This window comes from Trichosurus vulpecula, chromosome 2, assembly GCF_011100635.1.
Source record: "Trichosurus vulpecula isolate mTriVul1 chromosome 2, mTriVul1.pri, whole genome shotgun sequence".
In the NCBI taxonomy this organism is placed as follows: Eukaryota; Metazoa; Chordata; class Mammalia; order Diprotodontia; family Phalangeridae; genus Trichosurus; species Trichosurus vulpecula.
This window is the reverse complement of record NC_050574.1, coordinates 72,679,341-72,696,637: the sequence shown is the minus strand read 5'-3', so window position 1 is coordinate 72,696,637 and position 17,297 is coordinate 72,679,341. Positions and strand designations below refer to the sequence as shown.

General features: G+C 41.4%; 1 protein-coding gene across 2 annotated transcripts in view; it reads right to left on the bottom strand.

The window, feature by feature from the left end:
• TRIT1 (tRNA isopentenyltransferase 1) overlaps positions 1 to 17,297 on the bottom strand; it is an 86,701-nt gene that overhangs the window by 18,398 nt on the left and 51,006 nt on the right. For both annotated transcript variants that reach the window (XM_036747907.1, XM_036747908.1), the window contains exons 3-5: positions 16,721 to 16,819; positions 15,513 to 15,679; positions 9,959 to 10,101 (exon numbers count right to left, since the gene is read on the bottom strand). In XM_036747907.1, coding sequence (XP_036603802.1) covers positions 9,959 to 10,101; positions 15,513 to 15,679; positions 16,721 to 16,819 — 409 coding nt within the window. The remainder of the gene's footprint in view (positions 1 to 9,958; positions 10,102 to 15,512; positions 15,680 to 16,720; positions 16,820 to 17,297) is intronic.

Sequence of the window (17,297 nt, the reverse complement as noted above, 5' to 3'; positions counted from 1 at the left end):
GAGAAGACAAAGAGGCAGAAGTGAAGAGACAGTATTCTAAGCATGTGCCCATACAAAGGTAAAGAAAAGGGAGGTGGAGCAACATGTGCAAGGAATACCAAGCAGGCCAATCTGGCTGGATCACAGACTAAATACACTGTCAAGTATAAAGAAGCTTAGAAACGTAAGCAGGGGCTAAGTTGTACAGAGCTTCAATGAGAAAGGAAGGACTTTTTATTTCATCTTGGAGGTAAATAATATAACACTAAAAGGAAATCAAAGTTGTGATAGTCACCAATCCTGATCATGGATCACAGATAATGACATGTATTTCTCTCCTTCTGAGACACAGTGGGGGTCAGCAGATGCAAAATATTGTATGCACTATCAGAAGAAATCGCTATGCCAATTGTGTTTTGTTTACCTGTTTTTCCTGGTTACCAAAAGCCTTCGAAGTCTATTGCGAGGAGGTGGAGAGGATACATGGGAGATACAGAGAAACGGCTTTGATATAAAAACAATAAGCATAAATAAAACTTACTGCATAGAGGAAGGGAAAATACAAAGCACCACAGTTCTTACTTATCTATAAATGCTAACTTAGCTGCTGGTACTCCAAATGGGAGATTCATGCCCAGTAACCAAGGAGCGGAGATACTGCTAGACAAATCCTATCTTATCGATCTTGACACTCTCATTACACATGAAACAAGAAGAGAAAATGAAGTTGTTTCTAAGCAGAAGGATGGCTCACAGGTTTTTTACCTTGGAAAGGCAAATAAGAAGCCCTTTAATCATACTTCCAAAGACAGGAAAATCCATCAATCCATGGGACATAGTCATCTTATATCAGACTCCTTGGGAATAATGATCAAATTAGAAGCATGCAAATGAGAAGGCATGACACAGAATTAAAACAATTCAAACCTGACCTATTCAGGCAATCTACTGACACTTAAACATGGAAAGAGAATAAAAGAATACTGACACAGTATCATCATTTCCCAAGGAATTTTAATTAATCAGTCCCCCTGATGAAAACACCAAAAGAGTCTAAATATCAATCTCAATCAGCAAACATACACTCTCTTAGCTAAGCAGAGGGATACGTCAGCCAAAGGCAAAACCAACACTAATTATAATATCAAAAAGGGGATCGATCAGTGGTACAGATTAGGTACGTGCACACACACGCGCGCGCACACACACACACACAACACACACACACACACACACACACACACACACACACACACACACACAGAATTATAGTGTCTGATAAACATAAACACTTCAAATCCTGGGGTATGAACTCACTATCTGACAAAAGCTGTTGGGGAAAAGAGAATGCAGTCTAACAAATTAGGTTTAGAACACTACCTCATAGTACCAATGGACACAGGACTTTGCTACAAAAGGTCTTATCATAAGCAAACTAGAATAGCAGAGAAGGAAACACCTTTCTCAACTATGGATAGGTAAAGAGTTCTTGACCAAACAAAAAATAGAGAGGATCAAAGAAGGCAAATAATTCTGATTACATAAAGCTGAAAAGGTTTTGCACAAGGAAAACGAATGCCGTGTGACTTAGAAAGGAAGCAGGAAACTAGGAAAAAAAAATCTTCGTAGCAAATTTCTCTGATAAAGGTCTGGTATAGGAGGTATATAGGGAATCGATACAAATATAAAGATAAGATCTATTACCCAATAAATAAAATTCAAAGGACACAAGCAGGCAGTGAGTGAGTGAGAGAGAGACAAAGAGAAACGGGAAGCTTGAACAACTGTATTAAATCTCCAAAACACTAATTGTAAGAAAAATGCAAATCGCAACCACTCTGAGGTTCCATCCTATATCAAGAGGCCTGGTAAAGACAATTTGGGAAAAAAAAGTAAAATGGCAACTGTTGGAGCATGTGTGAGGAGAGGCATAATAAAACTTCGTGGAATTAATCCAGATACTCTGGAAAGTAACTTGGAACTATGTCGTTCCACCCCACTACTAAAATGAGCATATCCTTTGACCTAGCAATACCAGGAGTAGGTATATATCCAAATAAAAGAAAGAGGAAAAGAACTGTTATGCACAAAAGTATTCATCACAGCACTGTTGCAGCAAAGAACTGGAACATTCAACTGGGGAACAACTCAACAAATTATGATATACGGATAAAATGGAATGATTTTATCATAAGGAGGATGAAAGGATGTACTGATCCAGAGAAACAAAGGAAGACATGTACAAACTGATACAGAATGAAATGAGCAGATGCAAGAAAAACGATTTATATAATAATTAAACACCACAAAGAAGGACAACTTGAAACTTCTTTGATCCATGCAATGATCAACTATGACTCCAGACAGTGACGATAAAAGTATGATTCCCACAGCAGTTCTGGGAGTGGCAGTGACCCCCAGCGGTCCTGCTGATGGCCCAGCCCTCATAGCCATCATCTGTGGAAGCCACACCTGTGGAGACCTCCTCAATCCCTCCTCAGCACACACAGTTGACTCTCCCCTCTAAATGGAAGCCAGAGTAATAAACTTCACCTAGAGGAGGAGGGCTTTATAGAGGGCTCAGGATTTTCCAGTCAACTCTTCATTTCATGTCAGCTGCTCTGTTTAGTTTTGATTTCACAAACATCACTCCTTTCCACCACCTGAAATCTCATCATCACAGAGACTGGTTGAATTTTAAAACTCAACACTTCTTCCTCTGACTAGAAAGCAGAGCCATTTTTCAACCTCCTTTTAGGTGCTGCCTTCCCTCATTAGATTGTAAGCTCCCGAAGGAGAGCAGCTGTCTTTTTCAAATTTGTATCACTAGGGCTTAACAGTGTATTGAGCACATAGTATTACTGAGAATGAAAGGGCCAATCATTTTCATCAACTGCCATCCAACCGCTACATGTAGGATAGGGAATAGAGAGGAGGCAGCATGTGCCAGAGAAGTCAAGCCAGTACTTTGACCACCAATTCTCCTCAGACCCTGGTAGAGATAGCTCTGGACCCTGACTCAAGAACCTTGAGAAAAGCAGTGCCCCCTAAATCACCAGATCTATTTCCTGCCTAACCTCTACAACCATCTTTGAGCACGGAGGTCACTGTGAAGAGGGGTTTCATCTTCCTCCTCATCACCAGCAGCAACTGCTAATCAACTATCTTCAACAAGCCCTGGAAGTGGCAACACCTCCATGACCCCTGATTCTGCTTCCAGCTCAGCCATCATCTGGAGAAGCAACTCCTGTGGAGAAGTGGCCAGTCATCCCCACCAAGTGCCAGGAAACCAGCCTCAGTGGAGCAAGGCCCCCTGAGGAAGAGACAGGAGGCAGCAGGTACCAGCAAGTCAAACCACCACTACCACATCATCTCCCCTCAGACCCTGAAAGGGATAACCCAGAACCCTGAAGCCAAGAGCCTTGGGAACAGCAGGGCCCTTGGCCCATCACCCTGAGCCATTATCCCTGGAAAGCAAGTCCTGGAGAGATGCAGCCTGGCAGCTGTTCCTATCGGTGCTATAGACACACCTACTGAAGACTCAAAAGAGAAAGTTCTTGCCATCAAAGTCCTGGACCAAGTTCAGTGGCTCAACATCAGAAAGTGAAATGATTTTATCAGTGGAAATGAGTTTAAATAACAGGTGTTATCATCCACTTCCTTGCTGGGACCCTTCCCATGTCAACTCGCAAGGTGTCACCTTTATTCTGGGTCTCCTGCCACTAGAACATAAGCTCTGTGAGGGCAGGGACAGCCTTTTCTATTTACATCCTCAGCGCTGAGCACAGGGCTTTACACCGAGTAAATGCTTCACAAATGTTCCAATGGGTCCTTGGCTTGGGTATTCGTCCATTCCTGACAAAAAGGTGTTAGACCAGAGGTACAGAACAAGATATACATTTCAAACATGGCAAAATGTGAGAAGTGGATTTGTTTTGCTTGACTACACTTAATTGTACAAGGGAAAGGTTGTGTTTGTTTTGAAGAGGGGTTGGGACAGAGATGGGGACTAATGATAGTGATAGCAAACAAAAAAGAAAAGAGTTTAAAACTTCTACAGGTGCACTAAAAGAGAAGGAGGTCTAGAGGGAGGTATAGACAAGCAAGACAACTTTAAAATGAACACACTGAGTAGATGTCCTTGGATTTGGGAAGACATAAACACCTGAATGTAATGAAATAACATTGTGCTACAAGAATCAACAAACACGATGAATACAGAAAAGGACAGAAAAACTTAACATGAACTGACATAAAGTGAAGTAAACAGTATTATTATACAATGACAGCAATGTAAATGGAAGAACAACCACAGAACAATCAAAAATGAATGTCACAGAATCACAAAAAATAAGCTTGACCTCAAGGAAGAGTTAGGAGGCTACCCCCAGCCCTTTGGGGAGGGGATGGGACACCCTTATGGGTGTGAAATGTTACATATGACATCAGACTTTTTTCAATGTACCAACTGGGTTTGCTGATTTTTTCTTCTGTTTCTTCCTTCTGTAAAAATTCTGTTATAAGGAATGGTTCTTTGAGACAGAAGAGAGAGAGAGAAATATAAGAGTGATAGAAGGGGAATCTTAGATAATGTTAAAAACAAAAAAAAATTAATATTTTTTGAAAAAACTGAAGTGCTGAATTTATCGTATGTAATTTAAAAAACAAGCTGCATATAACAAAGACTTGTAGTTTCATATGAATCATGATTTCTATATGGAACTATTCAATTAATTTTTGCTGAGGTTTGTCAAGTTTAGAGTAACAAAAGTAAATCAAAATCCTAGGGAGAAAAAAAAAATCCTAGGGAGAAAAATTACTACTGCCCAGTCTACAATGATACATCTGGATAAAATGTCTATCAAAGAACATTCAAGACGGCCACTGCAAGTGAAGTGAGAGTACACTACATGGTATGTGGGAAATTGCTCAAATGCTATTAATGTGATCACTTCTCCATGAAACAGGAAGTCATCTTCTTAGCATCAATACTATTCCGGTGATACTGTAGAGTGGAATTCATAGTCTCTGAAGAATTAAAGGTATGGGTGACACAAAGGCCCCAAAAAGGCATGTGGTAGGCATAAGCAAAAATAATACCCTGTATTTTTATAGCTCTTTAAGGTATGCAAACCTACGCACACCTCACTGATCCTCACAACAACCTAGCGAGGCAGGTGCTACTATAATTCCTATTTTATGGATGCAGAAACCAAGGCTGAGAGACAAGCAACTTGTCCAAGGTGCATTCAATCTAGCATAACACCACCCGGCCACCTCATGAGCAGTGCGAGTGAAGAAATGCTCAAGATAAACAGAGTCAAGGACATCAGAGAAACGTGCCACTGGACAACAAATCTAGTGAGGGAGCAAGAGTGAGGGGTCACTGATGCCCACCCCATGCCACCAGATCTAGAAGAAAGCTCTCAGCAATGCAGGTGGGCCTTCTCAGGAGAAGAACAAGGTCAAAGTGGATGGGTTTCAATTTGTATCCCATCAAATCATCAAAGAAGTGGTAAGAAAGATAGCATAACACCTTACAGAGAAGACTGAGCATCTGTTGAAATAAAATGTATAGATAACACAAAGCTGAGAGGGATAGTCAGTAGTCAGGATGCCAGAATCAGGATTCAAAAAAACCCATCAGTAGGTATGTCACAAAATGAAATTTAACAGGCATTTCTAAATTTTAGGTCCTGCACTTGGATTCCAAAAATAAAATGAACAGGTACAGAAGACATGACTCGAGGGTAACTTACGTAAAAAAGACTTAGAAGTTAATAACTCCAACTTCAACATCAATCAACATAATTAGGCAGCTGCCCAAAAAGCTGATACCCCCATACTCTGCATTAACGGATGAGTGTCTGAGAAGAGGAAGTGACAGTCCCCACTGCATTCTGCATTGGTCGGACTACAAATGGGGTACTGTGTCCACTTACAGGCACCACCTTGTAAGAGGGGCACTGACTCTTTCCTGGCCCCTTCCTACAAGTACTCTATGACCCAGGGACACAGGCCTCTTTGCTGATCTCTCACATAAAACACCATCTCCTGACTCAGAGCATTTCAGCTGGCTGTTGATTACTGCCTTGAATGCTCTCCCTTCTTGTCTGCCTCCTGGCTTCCTTCCTGTCCCAGCTAAAATCCCACCCTCTGCAAGAACCCATTCCTGGTCCCTCTTGATACGAGTGCTTTCCTTTTGAGAGTAACTCCAATATACCCTGTATATATTTTCAAGTCCAGTCAACAAGCATTTCTTAAGCATTCACTATGTGAGAAACGCTGCTAAGCACTGGGAATGATGCTCCCTGATCTCAAGAAGCTGCCATTCCAATAGGGGAAGGAAGCTAAAAGGAACAAAGAGATGAGGGAGAGAAGAGAAGAAGGTACCCAGAGCACGGCAGAGTCAGGAGAGCAGCCTAGAGAGGAATGAGAAATGGTTGGCCTGGGCCCCCTTTAAATGGAGGTTCTAGGAGGAGCTAGCCAAGCAAAGGAAGAGGCTGCAAAGGCATAGGTGATCCAATGTGTGAAATCTAGGAAGAAGAGGTTCCTATGGCACTGGAGTACAATCTAGAGAGGAAAAAACTTGTTTGTATACAAGTGTTGGACCACTGTCTCTCACATCAGAATCTGAAGTTGAGAGCAGGGTCTGTTTTTGCCTTTCTCTGTATCCCCAGTGCTAAGTGCAGTGGCTGGCAAAGAGCAAGGACTTAATGTGAGCCTCCCGACTTAATGTGACAAACTAGAGCACGTCTAGAGGATGACAAGGATGATGAAAGGTCAGGAAAGCATGTTATAAGAGGATTTGCTGAATGAATAAAGAGCAGCTGATGGACAGAGAAGCTACATAACGTCTAAGGACACAGAGGCAAAGGCTGCACGGAATCAGGGTCACAGTAGGGAGCACCCACATGGAGGGATCACTGAAATACTCAAGAAAGAAAATCAAGAAGCATCACCAGACCAAACCCTGACCATAACAGGTCATAAATACCTGGAGAGGGGAAGCCCTCCAATCTCTTAAGTTTCCCCCACCATCCCCACATCTAGTCAGTTGCTAAATCTTGTCAATTCTGCCCTACCAGCATTTCTCACATGTTCCCTTTTCTTTGGAGGCAGTTAGGTGGGGGACAGTGGACAGACAGTTGAGTCTGGAGTCAGGAAGATCTGAGTTCAAATCCAGCCTCAGATCCTTACTAGCTCTGTGACCCTGGGCAAGTCACTATACTTCTGTCCACCTGTTTCCTCATTTGTAAAATTTTAGCCCCTACCTCCCAGTGTTGTTGTGAGGATCCAATGAGATAGTATTTGTAAAGCCCTTACCACAGTGCCTGGCACATGGCAGATGCTTAATAAATGACAATTTCCCTTCTTCCTTCTCTATTTATAAAGCCACTATTCAAAGTCAGGTCTTACTCCCTCTCACCTGGACCATTTGACAGCTTCCCAGCTGGATTTCTAGTCCCAATCTCTCCCTTTCCCAATCTCTTGGGCCCACTATTTTTTATCTTTCTAAAGTCCAAACTGGACCATGTCACTCCTCTGCTCACAGACATTTAGTGGCTATGCAATCCTACTGGGATAAAATAAGAACTCCTCGGTTTGGCATTTTATACTGTGGCTCTAGTTTGCCCTTCCAGGCTTAATGCCAATTACTTCTAAAAACGCACTCTCTCTTCCAGCCAAATCTAAACTTGCCATTTCACGAACTAACCCTTACCTCCCTTCTCTGCTCCTTTGCCTAGGCTATGCCCCAGGTTGAGAATGCACCTCTTGTCAGAATCCCTAGCTCAGCTCCCATGCAATCAATGGCTTTTGGAAATCTTTCCTGATCCACTAGTTAGTGGTTAACACTGTCTTCCTCTTCAAATTATCACACACATAGTCATCTGTCTATGTGTTGTATCTCCTCAACGGAATGTAACCTCCTTGAGGACGGGAACTTCTTTCCTTTCTCTTTGTATGCCTAGCACTTGGCACAAAGCTTTGCACATATTAGATATTTAATAAATGCTTAACTCTCTTTAAACTGTGGAAGAATCTGATTTCTTTATTCTCTTTTGCTGTAGAGGACAGAACTAGGATCAATGGTTAAAGATTACAGGAAGCTAAATTCCAGCTCATATAGACATGTGCGGTGTAGTGGATTCAGAAGACGGGGTTTAAATGGTGGTTAAGCTACTACCTAAGTTACTACTTAACCTTGGAAAAGTAACTCAGCCCGCTTATCTGTAAAAATGAGAGGGCTGAACCAGATGACTTCTAGTTCTAAATACTAAAAACACTTTCCTGATAATTAAAACTGTCAAAAAGTGTTATGGGCCACCTCATGAGATTCTGGACAACTCTTCACTGCAGCTGGCCAAGAAACTGGATAATTGTAAAGAATAATACAAAGGAAATGTATGATTCAGGAGTGGCTTGGCCAAGATGACTTTCCAAAGCCCCTTCCACCTCTGAGATTCTGTGATTCTCTGATTCATACCTGTAACTACATGATGAGTCTGGCATCATAATCTAATTTTGCATTTTAAAGTTTGTAATAGAGATTATAAAGTTTATTTTAAAATGTTCACCATTAAAGAGATACTTCTTTCCTTCAAACAAACACACAACTGGCATCAATTTGAGAACAGCTTTTTCTAATCCATTCTACAACTTTCTTCCTTTTATATGGCAACTATATTTTTAGGTGAGATAAAATTGTGAGGTTTTTTCGGACATGATCTGTATGTACAGTCTCTCAATCTGCACTTTGTCCTTTATCTTCATCATTTTGTAGCAATTTCCTCATAGGATTTCCTTAATGTATTTAATGTATTCTAGGCATCATGGTACAGGTGAAAGAACACTAGATTTGGTGTAAGATGACCTGGGATGCCTAGCCTCTAGCTTCTTTCTGACCAGAGAAGGTGAAGTGGATATGAAGCAGCATGATATATGCAGTGCTGAGGAGTCAAACGTGGCTCCCAATGGGGCCTAAAACAGATTAAAATTAAGAAATGTTTAACAAAATAAAATAAGATAATGTTAATTTGTATTTTCTAAAGTCAGTATGCAATCTCACTCATATATTTGAGTTTCATGTAGCAGATGGAGAGGAGGTGTGGGAGCCAGGAAGACCTGGGTTCAAATGCTGCCTCTGATACATACTGTGTGACAAATCACTCATTCTCTCAGGGTTTCAGGTGACTCTTTCAAGACTACCAGCTGTGGGAGCAGCTAGGTGGCACAGTGAGTAGAGCACCAGCCCTGGAGTCAGGAGGACCTGAGTTCAAATCTGGCCTTAGACACTTGACACACTTACTAGCTGTGTAACCTTAGGCAAGTCACTTAACCCCAATTGCCCTGCCCTCCCCCCTGCAAAAAAAAAAAAAAAAGACTATCATCTGTAGAGAAGGTGCTGAATTGCATTGGCAAAGAGCATTTCCTCACCAATAAGAACACAGGTCTAATTCCCTTTACTTATCCGGTGAAGTAGAGCCCATAACTATCTTTGGGGTCCTTTACAGTTCTAAATATACGGTCCCACAATCTTTCTCCCATAACAGGACATAATCATGATATTTGAGCTCCACCGTGCCCTAGCAATTTCAAAGTCTCCTGGTAGGCATTCACAACACAAGAGCCAGCTACATACTCCATCTTAGCCCGGACCCTTCCAGATTAACTGGCGATCCAACTAAGTGGTAGTCATTTCTCACTAAGATCCTCCTCTCCCTCTCTTCCTTTGTCAGGTCTTCCATAGGCCTTATTCTAAGTCTTCCCCTCCTCTTTTCACACCAAAGTTAGGGTCAGAGGTGATGACTAGTACTCACTTTCTTCTGACCTGCAAAATGAATTCTTCAGAATGGGGATGGTGCTATCCTTCACTTGGTCAATGAGTACTGGACATATGGAAATCATGTGGTGTAGAGAGTATACATTTCCCAGAGAATTACATTTTTAGAAGAATCTTTGCGAATTATTCTCTTACCTGCTTGATCTGCATGTAGCCAGAAGATACAGGGGTTAGGGAACTTCAAGGGTCCCCCTAAGGGACTCCCACCTTCTTCTGCATGTTGACGACTGAGAAGTTCACTATGCGAGATTCCTGTTTCTTCAAACACTTGCAAACTTCTACAACATTAAAAAAAAAGAAAAAAAAAAGATGGGCACTCCTTGAAAGACCAATAGGAAACAGATGTTTAGTCTGTGTTAACAGGCTCAGCCAGGAGGGAAGCTGTTAGTAAACTGGCAAATTCATTCTTACAACATAATTATGACTAAATGTCTTGTTGGTACGAAAACTCCAAGCTACTCCAAATCTGCCTATCAGAAAAAGTCTCTAAATAAAAGCAGAAAAAGGGTCAGAGATAGGACTAACCACTAAAATCTGGTATTTTTCTCTCTCTTTGGCTCCTCTCATTTATAGATAGGTACAACTATTTATAAATCTCCTAACTAGGTACCCTACCTCTCCCTATCTCTCTTCTCTAAAATATCCCTTCAGACTGTTGCCCCCCAAATCTTAATGCAGAAGTTTAATTACGTTACCTACTGCCCAAAAGCCTTCAATGACTCCCTGTTGCCTGGAGTATAAATTCATAATAAGTAGACATTTCCCATCCCCAACCAACTTTCCAGTCTTCTTACACCTTAGTCCCCAATATACTCTTCCATCTAGTGACACCAGCCTCCTGGCTATTGCATGAGCAAGACACTCCATCTCTCAGCTCCATGCATTTTTTCTGGCTGTCCTCCATGGCTAGGCCATTCTCTCCTCTCCAACTAGTGATATCCTCAGTTTCCTTTAAGTCCCAACTATAATACCATTTTCTAAAGGAAACCTTCCTCAACCCCTCTCGTAATTCCACTGCCTTCCCTCTCCTTGAAGACAGAGGCTGTCTTGCTTCTTTTTATATTCTCATTTGTTTAGTGTGCCTGGCACATAGTAGGTACTTCATAAATATTTATCAAAAAGCTCCAGTGATTTGGTATTATCTCTAATGTTCACAACTTGGCTCTAACATACCTTTTAGGCTTAGAATACTTTCATACACAGTTCCTGGCACATAGCAGATGCTTAATCATTCATTCCATCAGTCAAATGGAGCTGGCCTTTTGCTGTTCTTCACACACATCATTCTATCTCCTCCTTCTTTACTCCTCTCCCAGCTCCTCAGTCCTCAGATGTTGCCAGCATACATCAGCAGACTTTGTAATGCTGACCCCAGTAGACCCATCCTCCTTGTGAGGAATTCCTTGTGGGACCTTCCTTCTGAGGAAGTGCCCAAATGAGCCATCCTTCACTCCTCTTGGTTCTGCCCTAAAACTCTGGACTTCACCCCATGCTCTCACATGGTTCCTCCCCCCAACCCCTTTTAATCTCCATTTTACTGTTGTCTTCCTGAATTAGAATGTAAGCTCCTCAAGGGGAGGGGCTATCTTTTGTCTTCTATTTTTATTCTCAGAGCTCAGCACAGTGGTGCCCGGTACATGGTAAGGACTTAGCGAGGGCTTCCTGACTAGACTGACTGTCTGCTTTTGTATACGGCCCGTCCCTCATGCTCCCTGACTGTTTAAAGTTTTACAGAGCTCTGAACACCAAACACCTTATTTGAGTTCAGAATTCCAAGTGCTTCTCTGACACTTTCCATCTGACCAATGTGTGAACTCTCACATTTTTCATCATCTCAGACCTGTCTCCATGTCCATCTGTAAACCCCACCAAAGGGGTCTATTCACCACACTCAGGACTTTCCTCTGTTGTGATGTTGCACAGAGACCAGTCACTGGCTACCTTTTGTTCTCACTGAAGGAGAGAGTGGAGTATAGTGGAGAAGGCGCTGGATTTAAGAGTTGGAAAAAACCTGGGTTCGGATGCCGTCACAAGCAATACTAGGTGTGTGACCCTGAGCCTCCGTTTATTCCTCTGTAAAATGAGGTTGGACTCAATGGCCTTCAAGAGCTCTTCCAACTTCAAATCAAACCAGCCTGCTTCCTTTTTCTCATCCCAGGTATGATCTTCAGGGCAGCTTGCTTGGGGCAGTGGATAGAATGCCAAGGCTAGAGTCAGGAAGATCTGAGTTCAAATCTGGCCTCAGACACTTAGCAGCTATAGGACCCTGGGCAAGTCACTTAATGTTGTCTGTCAGTTTCTTCATCTGTAAAATGAGCTGTAGAAGGAAACAGTGAACCACTCCAGTATCTTTGCCAATAAAATCCCAAATGGGGTCATGAAAAATTGAGCACGATTAAAATGGCTGAACAACAAAAACAATAATTATAATCTTCATCTTTATAGATGCTCAAACGAGGCTCAGAGAGCTAAGTAACTTGGCCATTCTTATAGAGTTAAGAATCAGAAGCAAGATCAGAATCCAGGTCTTTCTGACTGCAAGTCCACTGCCCTCTACCCACCATGCCATGCTGCTGTCCCTTGTCACACATAAACACAAATTCCTTCGCAAGATGGGCAGGCCCTCCATGATGTTTCCACCCAGTTCTCTCTCTCTCTGAGAATTACAGCATCTCACGGTGAAAAAAGATCTCAGTTCCAAGCCATTCCTGACAAGCAGTGATCTAGCCTCTGCTTTAAGAACACTGGTGAATGAGAACTATCCCATTAAACCTGCTGAAGGAGCCTGTTCCACTTTCAGAAAGCTTTGTTAGGAAATGTTTCCTTAAATGAAGTCAAAACGTCTCTATTTATTTTCCCCCTGCCCCCCTTCACCCACTCTACATTTCAGACAAACTGGACTACTAGGTGTACCGTGATCTTATCTTGTACTCTCCCATCTCTATACACTTGTACAAGCTGTTCCCCATGCCTAGAACACACTATCTCCTCCTCACCACCCATTGAAATCCTCCTCCTTCTTTAAAACTTACAGGCCATCTCTTCTCCAACATGCTGCTTTCCCTGGTCTTCCCTTAACAAAAGGCTGTCTCTTCTGCATTTATCACAGTTTTTATCATACTCATTTGTATACCTGTAATCTTATCCCTCCGTTAGATTTTAAGTTCCCTGAGAGCAGGGAGTCTTTTTCCATATTTTAATTTCCAGGGTACAGGGCTATTGTTTTTAAATGACATAGTAGTAGTCACTTAAAACATCTTCGTTAAAACTGCATTTTGGAAAGTTTATTCCATGTCAAATCAGGTTTTCTCTAGATTACTTTTTCCATAACACAAAGGTATATTCAGATATCCACCACACTTCAACTTAAATATCGGAATGAATAAAGGATACACTTAGACAAGGAAGTGTACATGCTCTTTTACTACAACATCGGTCTCCCCTTCTGAATAGATTAAGGAAGGCAGAATCAGAAAACTCAACTCCTATAGCCAGACTTAGTCACTCAGATGACCACATTTTTTCAGCTTGAAATAAAATTTTTCTTTTCACTATCTCTTTCCATTTCCTGAATCTAGATTATTAAAAGACCCCTCATCTCTTAATTAGTGGTAGGGTAACTGAATGAACTGACAAAGTAACACAGCAACACCTCACTTGCAGCAGAGGTCACAATTGTTCAGATCTACTTAGAGAACCTTCTACCTTAAAAGTGAATGGAAAAAAACAGAACAACAAAACAAAAAACACACAATTCTAATAGACCTAGCTATCAGATTAACACCAACGCTAGAAAAGGTGGGTGGAACATCAAAAGTGGTTATTTATGCATATACTAGGTCAAGCAATCCTCTGATAAAAATCTTTAATGGTTCGATTCAATATGAAAGGAAATAAATTCCAGAACTTACCATGCATCTGCACAGATTAATTTTTCATAAAGAAAACTTGTAATCTACACATAACTTTTTTGCTACTGCTACTATGGAATATTTCAATAGGATAATAATAGTTACTCACCAAACATGCTCCATACTCGCTGGACAGGTTCCACATAACCAATGCCCCCGGTTAAGACCTTTGCTCTAGCCAAAGAAAACTACTTACTTTGCCCCAATGTGTCTTGCACGTTCTACTTTTCCTAACTGTTCCTTATGCCCAGGTCCATCAGGAATGTCCTCACTGCAACTTACCCTCTTCAAGTACTGGATTCTTAACCACTTTCTAAAGCCCAACTCCAATGTTATCTCTTCCTAAAAGCCTTACCTCAAGCCCAAGCAACAAGCTTTTCTTATACAGACCTTACACAACCCGTATTATTCTATCATCCGCACACTCTAAGAGGGAGATCACTATAGTTATCTAAAATTTGTCATCTTTCCCAGCACCTAACAGTGTTATGCCTGTAGTATGTGGTTAATTAAATGTTTACTGAATTGAATTCCAACAGTGAAAAGTGGTAGGTGGAACTTTAGGACAGGAAAATCTAAAAATAAGCAGTTTGCATGATAGAGTTATGGATAATCTCAACAATTACCTGATGCAGACCAAAACACTAATGATACTAATTATTTTTTGCTCAAGAAGGGAAGGAAGTCTATCAGACACTTTATTTCTATCCCAGCTGAAAGTCAAAGATTTAGCCACTGAAGTGGTAATCATCTTTTAGCTGGTAAACTCACTTCTACAGAATAAAAACACAATGCCTGATAAGACCATTTAATGAGGTGACTCCAGTAATAACAATATAAAACATTCAATCTTTCCTTTTCCACCATCATGTCAATTTGGTATCACTTATAACAGAAAAATTAGCCTGGCCAGGCACTAGAATCTCAGATGACTCTTGCTCTTCAGTTTCTATTTGGACATGACTTCAGTTCAGCGTCCAAGGAAGTTGCGGAACTTGCTACTATGCATGAAACTTTGTCTAGTCACCCCAGTACTACGAAGAGGACTCCCTCCAGATTCCAAATACAGTTCACTCACCACTACAAACTGCTGCCTCATTTGATCTCATCCCTCAGGGAGATTCCATAAGTATGGATACAGAGGCTGAGCAGGCAGAAGGTTTAAAAAAATATTCACCTCCCACACACTCCTCTTATGTGGAAGATGTCGAGTGTGGAACCTAGTATTGCTCAAACGACTGAGCAAAACAAATAAAATCCCAATGTAAATGGACTGGATGCCAGAAAGAAAAATACATGAAAACTGTTATTCAAGCAAAGATCAAATAGAAAATGAACCAAGATCACAGAGGCCCCAGGGAATTGTGCTATAGTGTACCAACAAAGTAGGGCGCAACTATTTATTGGGGAGTGGTACTGAGACAATAGCCCAGGGCTCCCCAACAGGTCTATCAGGATCAACCAGTCAATCTTGAAGCAACTCTCTGAACAGCTGCCATGCTACTCTCCCACTAGTCTATGGGGAATTTCCAGATCAGAAGCAGCTCCTTCCACCCCATCCCCCAAATGTCTTGCACTGTCAGCATCCCCTACTTCTGTCCCATCCTCCCCCAAATGATTTGTCAAAATCTACCAAGCCTGTTGCAGCCTCTTTTCTTCCCCTTCCTTCCAACTTCCACACCAGAATTTCTCCTTTGGAAAAGATCAGGAACTGCCTACAAGCCACAAAAATTTTCCCAGGAATTTGACATCAGCAGGCCTTGGCCAGGTCATCTCACCTGGCTACTTTGCGTTTATCATGTGGGTGCAGCTTGGCTGCCATTTCTGGGTCCACCTGGCTTAGCCGGTAATGCAATTCATAGCCATCCATTTTTTCCAATTCCGTTTTCCTGTCGATCACTTTCTCTCCCTTACGTATTTCCTCTGAAGAACGGAGAGCTTCCCCCTGGGGTTACCAAAAAATAGTTTTAAAATGAAGATACCCTGTTTTCTGGTAGCTAGGCCTACCCCCATCATGCCAAGTGCTTTATTCTTAACAGCACTATCCACAAACAGCAGAGATACTACTACATTAAAGCATTTGGAAAAGCCTCACATTCAGTAAGATCCCTTTAAGAAAGAGGAGGCTGAGACAGATTAATGTGTCCACAGCTTCAGATTTCTGAAGCCAGCTGCCAAATGATGATGAAGACTTTCTTATTCAGAGATTTGGTAATATCTCTACTTCTCTACTAAAGAAAATGGATAATGGCTCCTTTAAATGCCTGCAATGTAATTGTTCAAGCTCCTTAGTTTGTCATTCAAGGCCCACCATAGTCTGATGTCATCCTACCTATCCAGTCCCAACTCATACTACTCCCCCTCACTGTTTATTACACTTCAGGCAAATTGGTCTATGTGCTGTCTGCTGACATGCTCCATTCCCTCTCAACTCCATGTTTTTGCTCATAATTATATATAATGTTTAGAGGTCTCTCTCCTTCTCCTATCGAAATTCTACCCATCTGATAAAGCCAAACTCAAATGCTACTTCTTTCAGGAGGCCTTTCTAAAGGCTTAAACAAAGTACAGTACTTTTTGGTCCTCTCTGAAGCACTTACCACACAGCGTTTTACAACAGTTACTTATATATATGCCATATCCAACCAATAAACTGCAAGGGCCATGAAGGAAGTCTTATCTAAAGCTATCAACCACTACCCAAAGTACCATGCTTTATGCAACATTTATTGAACTGCATTATAAAAACTACAGTAAACTTGTACTAAGATGCTAATTAACTCTAGGAAAGGCAGTTTGCTCCCCACAGGCCTGCTCTTAGGCCAGTCAGGAGAAACAAACCGCACATATGCAGCTGGCATTTCTTTCAGAATATTAAGTGGGAAAATGACAGCTGCTGTTCATAAAAAGAGACTCGTAAGGATTTACTTCCTCTTCCTAATAAAATTCACCATGGGAGAAATTAGAAATCTTTAAACCAGCATACCTTGGTGTTGATCAGAACTTTCCAGAGCAGGGATTCAATATAATAATTAGTACCCCCCACGACAATTGGGATCTTCTCTCGAGCAAATATATCTTCAATGTAAACATTAAGAAATATAGCACCAAATGGTATAATCAGAGAGTTTTTAAGTTGGAAGAGTCCTTGGAGACCATTTAGTTCAACTCCCCACTTTTACAGAAGAGGACACTCAGCCAAGAACCAGGTAATGACAAACTTAAGGTCACATCAATTGGTAGCACGGCTTGAATTAAAACCCATGTCTCTTGACCTCGTGTCCGATGCCTTTTCCACTAAACTAGGGTATCTTGCATGAGAATACTATTTCTTCTTGTCTTACCTGGGAATGATGACACCAGCAAGAAGCTATATTCCTCTGGCTGGAAGGCTGAAGAGGAAAAGGTAAGATATAGGTAGAGAGACCTTTTTCTACCATAAGATCACAGGGGAAATTAATCAATCCAGAACAATGTAGATATTTAAGAAAAGGATTCTGCACTTTATTACAACTCCTTTGTAAATACTTTCCAGATACCTGCTATGTAGCCAGGCCTTTGCT